Below are 9582 nucleotides of genomic sequence, written 5' to 3'. Positions count from 1 at the left end.
GCACTCTACAGTCAAAGCAGGTGAATTCTTTAAGAAACAGGATACTTGCTGCTCCCCATGATAAAAGGAACAGGTTTCCCTGTATGTGTCTGTTATCTGCCACTCTCACTTACCTTATAGCCAGCAGTGCAAGGAGATAGAGCAGTAATGATCCATTTGCCATATTCAGACCTGAGCAAGAATGAGAGAGAAGCAGTCACCACCTGCCTTTGACTCCTATAACAAAGCCACAGCTGTCACATGGAGCGAAGCAGCCCAGTTGAAGATTCGCTGCCCTGTAAAGGCTTGTGACTATGGATTGGTGATGAGTGGGGAAGGAGGGGTTGAAGACTAGCCCCCACCTTCTCTCTCGTGCATCTTTCAGCTCTGCTCTGTAGTACTGGATGCATCTATGTTGTAGCAGGAGCTACACTATGTCTTGAGCTCAACCAAGGGCGCAGCATTGGGTAACGCTGATATGCAAGCGCTAAAATATTGAGCCAGACAGTCCTCGTAGAGGAGTTAAAGAGCGTACAGAGTCGGAGGAAGCAGGTGGTGAATGGACGCACTGGAGAGCACTCTCTAAGTGGGTAAAGTGCCTTTTAAGAGTAGCTCTGCTTATCCCCATTAAGTGCAAACTACAAGGCTCTTCGGACATCGCTAGAGGTTGATGGTCTATTTATATTTCTCACAAGAAGCAGAAGGGAGGAGATTTGGAAGCTAAGGGGGACGTTGAGGTGTTTGAGTGCTCAAGTGGATCTCATACTACCCAGCGAGCTTCTATAGCAATGTGGATCTTGGAGCTGGTACTGGGGTTGGCATGGCTAGCAGGGATGACTAGCGGTCAGAATGAAACGGAACCTATTCTGCTGGAAGGAAAATGCCTGGTGGTTTGTGACTCTAACCCGACTGCTGACCCAACTGGCACTGCACTGGGCATCTCTGTGCGCTCTGGAAGTGCTAAAGTGGCTTTCTCTGCCATAAGGAGCACAAACCATGAGCCCTCTGAGATGAGTAACAGATCCATGACTATATACTTTGACCAGGTAAGTAAAGCATGAAGAGCATGAGTAGTTTTATAGTATGTGTTCTAGAAAGTCATTGTGATGCCTATCGGTTGAGCAGGTGGTGGGAGTAGATGTTGTGTGTTATGCTATGTGCAGAAAATCAAGTACCTGAGCAGAGCGTTGCAAGTTATACAGGCTTAACTACTAGTCTTACCTAATTCAACCTATAATGCATGTTTTGAAATGGAAAAGAAAATTTGCCTTTGGGTGGAGGGAAAAATTGTGCAATCCGAATAATCCTCGAATCCATTGCAACACCTCATACCAAATACTGTATTTCTAGAAAGTCAACTGAACCCAAAAGTTTTATTGCTTTATTGCTCTTAACTGTGAAAGAAATTCCGACTACAATAAGATAATAGTAGACCGAGAAGAAAGAAGGATTTGTGAAGATCCAAGTTGTGGCATCTAAACTGTGTGTAGAGCAAACCAGGCTTATGGTCATCATTGTTTTAATGTCTACGTGAAGCTGTTGTTTCTCAGATCTTTCCTTTATTCATGCAGTTGACAAAAGTGTTATATTATGCATATTAGTTAAGATCGTGCAGAAGAAACTGCTAAAAAGATGCATTGACACTAAATGTATTGGATGACAGACGTGTGAACAAGTTTTTAAAAGCACCAACCAAAATCTTCAGAGGATTCGATAACTTTAGAAAGCTAAAGTGGTGCCGGGTACTAACCAAGGCATTAGTATATTCCTTGTCGTAGACTACTATTTAGTAATCATGTGCAAGAGTGGATTTGCATTTGGAATATCATTTGCTAATTACAGTAGGTCATTAATAAGTAAAATCAAGTTTCTTCTACAATAAAGACTGTTAATTAACTATGACACTTGTAGGAACCAATTACAAACCAGTTAACTTGCCTGTCTGGTGCTTAGAAAGTCTATCTAGTGACTTGAAATCAGTGTTACTTTTAATGGGATGAAATGGTTAATATGGCCAATATTCCATTGGCATAATCTACTCTATATAATTTATGGGCTGTAGTATGCAAAGGGCATTTAATTTATCTGGTGCAGAAGTCACAACTAAATGCCACACAATGATTGATATGGTATGAACTCCCCAGTATACAGCAGCAGGCCATATATAATGACAATAAACCTATCGGCAGTGTTTGATCACCCGGGTGGTTTTATGACCTAACGGAACTAAAAACTACTGTTTATATTAACATCTTTCCACACTACAAAGCTGTCTTGCGGTGCTGTAAAATATACCCAGTTATCATCATCTTATTGTCCAATGATTCAGTGTCTTCAAGTCATGCAAGTCATGCCACCAATACATGATATTAGCCTAGACACTCATAGATATTGTATTATCTGGATTACTAAAAAAAGTCACTAAAAAAGCATAAATAACTAACTTTTTGGAATCTATTCTTTCGGTCATTCCAAGCAAACATTCACTAGATATAACTGGAGTGAGTTGTAATGACAGGTGCACATCAGCATTGCTTGCAGAATGTTGTGAAACGATTGAAGGCCCTTTCATTATTTCCTGCCGTTCTTTCTTGGCTTCTAGTAATCAGCGATGATGTTAAACTTGGATTTTCTTTGTTTTCAAAAATCTAGATATTGGTTAATATTGGAAGCAATTTTGATTCAGAACGAAGCACCTTCATATCCCCCAGGAAAGGGATTTACAGCTTCAATTTCCATGTGGTGAAGGTCTACAATCGACAAACCATTCAGGTGAGGCTGCGAATCGGGATGTTTATTTGTTTCTGTGTCCACATTTACACAAGCCGTTTGGATGCAATAGATTGTCCCTAGCTCCGGGGTGGATGCTGACAGGCGGTGAGCCTTTACTTTATAGATGTCCTTCTTTTTGCATCTACTTCCAGCTTTGCTTAAAAACTGCATCAAAACGGCACGTGTGAACCATCCTTACACTAAGTCATTTATATGGACTCTTCCTGTTACTTATAGAAGAGACCAAAGTTGTATTGTTATTTTACGGTGATGAAAAAACCAAAGTCTAGTCACAACTTTTAAAATACATTCTACGCTTCACTTTCCTAGCAGTTTACGTCTTCCAGGAATTTGAGTTCGATGGTGTCATTATGGTTTTATTATATGAAAATGATTAAAAAAAAATGAATAAGCAAGTAAAAAAAAAACTTTAGGCCCTTTTTACTAGGAGAGAAAGAGAGACAGAACATTTCAGTATATATATCTATATGTAGACATATATAGATAAACATATATCTATATATGTCTATATCTATATCTATCTATCATCTATCTATCTATATCTATCTATCTATCTATATATATATATTACTGTGCAAAAGTTTTTAGGCAGGTACGGAAAAAGTGCTGCAAAGTAAGATATTAACACAGGTGTGATAATAGTTCGTTTGTGTAAATTAACAAAATGTTAAGTGAATAAACTAGAAAAAATGCAAATCGCATCTGTATATAGTGTGATCACCCTTTTCCTTTAAAACAGCATCAATCGTTCTAGGGACACTTGCACACAGTTTTTGAAGGAACTCGGCAGGGAGGCTGTTCCAGACATCTTGGAGAACAAAGCACAGATCTTTTGTAGATATAGCTCACTCAAATTCTTCTGTCTCTTCATGTAATCCAAGACAGACTGAATGATGTGGAGATCAGGGCTTTGTGTGACCAAATTGTCACTTCCAGGACTCCATGTTCTTCTTCATGCTGAAGATACTTCTTAATGACATTGGCTTTTTGTTTGCAATTGTTGTCCTGCTGCAGAAAAAAATGTGGAGTCAGACGCCTTCTATTTTCAAAATTAGTTTTGACTTTGCAGCATTTTTTCCACACCTGCCTAAAACTTTTGCACAATACTCTATAAAATGTAATATACTGTTTTCATCATCACTGTATCTCTGAGGTCAAGTAGTGAGCCCCTTCGGAGATTGTGCTAGTCACAGTGTAGTCTACCTCCTGATTTCAAGTAATGTATAGCCCACACCGGGCGGCAGATGCAGTTATTCTAGCACTTATTATCTACGCTTCCGCCATATGGCTTCTCCCGTTAATGAAAACAGGCAATCACTCTGTATTCTACCAATTTCTATTAAAAAGACTGTTTGCTATCATTTTCTATCGCCCTGGTATACAATATAATTTGCAAACAGGGTGTTAAAAAGGATGTGCTGAAATTGGTGCTAATTTTTCGAAGCATCATCTGCATTGGGCAGAGTCCAGGAGATATTAATGGATCTGCTTTTGATCTGTCATCTCTATATGTTCACTAACAAGCAGCATTTGGTTCCATGAGACATAATATGCTAATGTGTCCTATTTATGCTCCGGGTGTGAGAAATCATAAAGCATCTTTCCTGGTGACATGGGCATGTTGTGACTTGAGGTCCATCAGCAAGCCTCATAGATACTATATATCTCTAGTGAAATGCTATAAAGAGTAACATAATGTGTATCAGCTTATAAAATAAAGTATCAGAGCATTCATTGGTCACATGACTTTCTGGAGTCATATATGATTTTCCTAAATGTGAACCGCAGAAAGGTGAGATACAATGTAAGAGAGCAAGACAAGTAATGTGTAAAATGGTCATCCTTGAATTTGGGAAGGGGAAGGTGATAGGTAACTGTTCCTGCTACAGGAGAATTAATATTGCAAGGTGCTTGTGGAGAGCCTCCAGAGTCTGGCACTTTTATAATCTGATGCGCTGGTCATTTAATATTTGTGTCTAGAAAGCACACATCTGGACTTTCTGCTTAGTCCAATGTTTGCAGCAAGGAATTCAGAATGAGCAATGCTTCATCATTAAAATGCGAGCAAACTGCACCTCAGATATTACATCAGTAATCATTTAACCCTTCATGACGCAGCTGTTGGAAAAGTGACCTATGACCTAGATTATTATCACTCTTTCATTGGTTAGATGGGTTGACGTAAAATATGTACTGTACAGATGTAGCAGTGCTGAGTTTGTCATTTGGCACTGCGCATTATGCTATCAGAATGTGTCAACTGTAGTTTTTCATAAGGCAGTAGATAACCCTATCTAACAATATGCAAAGAATGCAACCTTAAATTAATGAAAAAAATGGCAAACTATGTATGTTTAGATAGATAGAAAGATAGATAGATATGAGATAGATAGATATATAGATAGATAGATAGATAGATAGATAGGAGATAGATAGATAGATAGATAGATAGATAGATAGATATGAGATAGATAGATATATAGATAGATAGATAGATAGATATGAGATAGATAGATATGAGATACATAGATATATTAATAGATTGATATGAGATAGATAGATAGATAGATAGATATGAGATTGATAGCTAGATAGATAGATAGATAGATAGATAGATATGAGATACATAGATATATTAATAGATTGATATGAGATAGATAGATAATAGACAGATATGAGATAGATAGATATGAAATTGATAAATGCACAGATATAAAAGAGACGTAGATGGATATATGGATATGAAAGAGACATAGAGAGATGAAGAAAGAAGATATGTAAGAGATATAGAATTATATGAAACTGATTGATACATAGATATAAAAGGTAGACAGGTAGACTGATCAAAGATGAAAGTCCAACTTCATAGGGGTGTGTATATATATATATATATATATATATATATATATATATATATATATATATATATATATCTTTTCCCGATCAAATATCTCTTAAAGATGCAGTCAAATTCTTCTCTCCTAGTGCCTAAGATCTTGATTGTTTTATAACATTATAAGTATTAGGTAAGTACACTACTCTACTAGCTGGACTGAATGGCTGCCACATTCTGAAACTCTACCTTGCTTCTAAGTAGGGTCCTTTGGTCTGTGCATTAGATACGACTAATGGGACCCAAGTGGTCAATGTTACCCATAGGACTTGTGTTCAGCAACGAATAATGTAATGTGCATGAATAATGATCTTTTTAGAATATATCTCGAAGCTTTGAAGCCCACCAGACTGTAGAAGACAACCCCACCAACGCTGTGATGTGATTCCAATTTCCCATCCCATCCCAACATGTCTTCATTGTCCTACAGAATCTCATATAATAATGCCTCAATTGACTGCTACTTTTTTGCACTTCAGGTAAGCTTGATGTTAAACGGATGGCCTGTGATTTCTGCCTTTGCGGGCGACCAGGATGTGACAAGAGAAGCAGCCAGCAATGGTGTTCTTATTCAAATGGAGAAAGGGGACAGAGCTTACCTAAAACTAGACAAGGGCAATTTGATGGGAGGATGGAAGTTTTCAACATTTTCTGGATTTCTGGTATTTCCCCTTTAAAGTGACTTTTTTTTCCTAGAGCAGCAAGTGACAAAAAAATAAAGGAGAAATTGTTTGCTATTGGCCCAAAATAGCTGCACTAAGAGACTCAGATGGGACGTTTTTCACTTTGAAATATCCAAGACCCTACATATCTAATTGTGTGTTCACCTGCTTTGGAAAACTTTATTATTGTACCAGACAAGGAACTAGTGAGATCAATCAGCTGTCATTTCATTATTCTGCACTTTTTGGAAAAAAAAAAGACGTCTTTTGGTTTGCATCCTTTTGTTTTACATCATTGTTACCCAAGTACGGTATCTGTTTTAACCCCATCTACGCCATCCATCATTTTATTTGTCTCAGTTGAACAACCGATAGAGAATACTATAGAGATATCATGTATATTGGCTTCTAGGTTAACACCAGAAATATCTAACAAGGCACAGTGGCAGAATGGTGTGTATTCAATATTTCTCTGTATTTCTGAGTGATTGTGGAAATAAAGGCTGCTACATGTCCGATGCTTGTTCTGCTCTGTAAAATGTGGCCCAAATACAAGCGATAGAAGTATATCCAACTTTTAATATTATACTCTGTACTATAAGTGTGAATGCTGGAATGTCGTTTGCTTCAAGTCCCCTAACCCTTATTTCTAAGGGTCTTAAGAGTTCATCTATTTCTCAGTCAGATCCCTAGCTACAGTGTCCCAGTCATATGCCAAAAGTATGATCCTGTGTATAATATAAAGTATGATCAGACAATGCAAAATGTTTTTTTATGACTCGGATTTTGGATTTCTTTAGGGTTAGGGTTCTGTTCTGTCTTCTGTTTGTTTAACGGAATTGTTTCTAGGTTTACACTTTTAATGTTGCATGTTCGAAAGGGAATTTTAGCCAAAAAAAACCCAACCTATTCCGGAACCATGTACATTATAAAAATGATACCTAATGTAATAATGCGCATACAGACACACAAAAGTATTACCTGTATATACATATGATATAAAAATATATTTTAAAGCCTTTTTCTGCTCAGATGTTATCTGTATGCAGCCGTCCGATATGTCACGGTTTATCATTTCTTACTATTGTCATTGGTTGGCTATTTTATAATTTTTACTCTTGTTTCCAAAAATATAAATGCTATAATTTTGCAGCACTCAGAGATGACTACTTTTATGATAGTGAATATGGGAAGAGATTTGATTGTATCTTAAATTACCAGTGAAATAAAAGTGTAAGAAATCTGATTATTTTTTTAACATTTTTTATTTATGCATCCGTGTGGCAATGATGATAAAATATATCAAAATCTTTTATTTGGAATGTCTATATGTCTCGTATATTCCCCCCTAATATCTCAGTATGGGAGTGGATACTGCAGAGTTAATATGCCGTGGCTTTATTTCAAGCCCCTGGCTTCAAGAAGGAACTTAATTAGCTCCTAAGGGGAAAATTAATACCAGCATAATAAGCAAAGTCTCCTTATTTATCCTCAGTTTTGTCTTAGTAATAGTTTTGTTGAGCTGATGGGGACATTGCTAGATTTTGCAACACACCAGGTGACTCCATCATATCTACAGCTTGATTGTTTCTGCAGAGGTTATTATTACAATGACAAGATGTAATTCCCATACTACTTGACTCACTCCTGTGAAGTGTACACAGGCAGATATATCTGAGTACGGACAAAGTGCCCAAAATCCATCTCAGTGCACATCTGCAAGTGCTTCTGTTCTGCAATTCTTTCAGCTTTTCTACAGCATCTATCAATCATCTTATTTATATTTATTATATTAGATCTTTCAATTTCATATCTATCTATCTATCTATCTATCTATCTATCTATCTCATATCTAATATCTATCTATCTATCTATTTCCTATCTATCTATCTATATATCTAATATCTTTCTCATATCTATCTATTTATCTATCTAATATCTATCTATCTCATATCTATCTATCTCATCTAATATCTACATATCTATCTCATTTTTAATATCTATCTCATATCTATCTATCTATCTATCTCATATCTAATATCTATCTATCTCATATCTATCAACCTATCTATCTCACATCTATCTATCTATCTCATATCTAATACCTATCTCATATCTATGTATCTATCTCATATCTATCTATCTCATATCTATCTATCTATCTATCTATCTATCTATCTATCTATCTATCTATCTATCTATCTATCTATCTATCTCATATCTATCTATTTATCTATCTATCTCATATCTAATATCTATCTATCTCATATCTAATATCTATCTATCTCATATCTATCAACCTATCTATCTATCTATCTATCTATCTATCTATCTATCTATCTATCTATCTCATATCTAATACCTATCTCATATCTAGGTATCTATCTCATATCTATCTATCTCATATCTAATATCTATCTATCTCATATCTATCAACCTTTTTATCTCATTTCTATCTACCTCATATCTATCTATCTCATATCTATCAACCTATTTATCTAATATCTATTTATCTATCTATCTCTCATACCTAATATCTATCTATCTCATATCTATCGACCTATCTATCCTACAATTTTATGTTTTCCCAAAGTCGATATAAGCAAAACAACACTACATTTCGACAACCGGTGATACCCCCAGATATTTAGATTGTTGTGTGACCTTTTGCATTTTTTTGTTTTCCTTATTGTTGTAGCATAATATCACATTTTACCATCTGATCCTTTATATGCTCGGCCTTCAATATAGGTTTATCGTGATGTTAGAAAACTTTAAAGTAAATCTGGCATGTCAGGGGTAAATATTGAAGTATTGAACTGTTTTTATTCTTGTTTTTTCCTTCCTTACGAACCTCCGGGTGCTCTCATATACTTTGTCCCCCATGTACTCTTCAGTTGATGAACAGCTCTTGTCTAGAAGACAAAAAAGAAATCTGGCTGCTTTTCATCTGCTGATACACAGGACCTGCCACTAAGTCTTCATTATAAACACATCCAGATAAAACAGCAGCAGCTGGTTGGGGGCTTTGGCTCAAACCAATTACAATTTATGAAGAGGTTAATAAAGGGAACAAGGTTTCCGTGTGCACAAGCCTTCCCCTTCAGTATTGTGTAGTTGTGTCCATTCTTCTGAGTGCAGTTTTTATTGTTTTACACCGTTTTTATTAAAGGAGGCAAAACAATCAATTTAACTGAAAAAAAAGTTTAGTCCATAAATGGTTTCCATTTTTTTCATTTCAGATGTTATAGTTGT

At 36.2% G+C, this 9582-nt stretch overlaps 1 protein-coding gene across 1 annotated transcript; it reads left to right on the top strand.

Moving 5' to 3' along the window:
• The first annotated feature begins 388 nt into the window (after positions 1-388).
• Positions 389-7514, top strand: CBLN1 (cerebellin 1 precursor). The gene is made up of 3 exons (XM_066583126.1): positions 389-1025; positions 2632-2751; positions 6145-7514. The coding sequence occupies exons 1-3, from the start codon at positions 768-770 to the stop codon at positions 6340-6342; spliced, it is 576 nt and encodes a 191-aa protein (XP_066439223.1). The 5' UTR covers positions 389-767; the 3' UTR covers positions 6343-7514.
• The last annotated feature ends 2068 nt before the right edge of the window (positions 7515-9582 follow it).

Source organism: Eleutherodactylus coqui, chromosome 11, assembly GCF_035609145.1.
Source record: "Eleutherodactylus coqui strain aEleCoq1 chromosome 11, aEleCoq1.hap1, whole genome shotgun sequence".
In the NCBI taxonomy this organism is placed as follows: Eukaryota; Metazoa; Chordata; class Amphibia; order Anura; family Eleutherodactylidae; genus Eleutherodactylus; species Eleutherodactylus coqui.
Note: the sequence above shows the minus strand (reverse complement) of the source record. Positions and strands in the feature narration are given on the sequence as shown.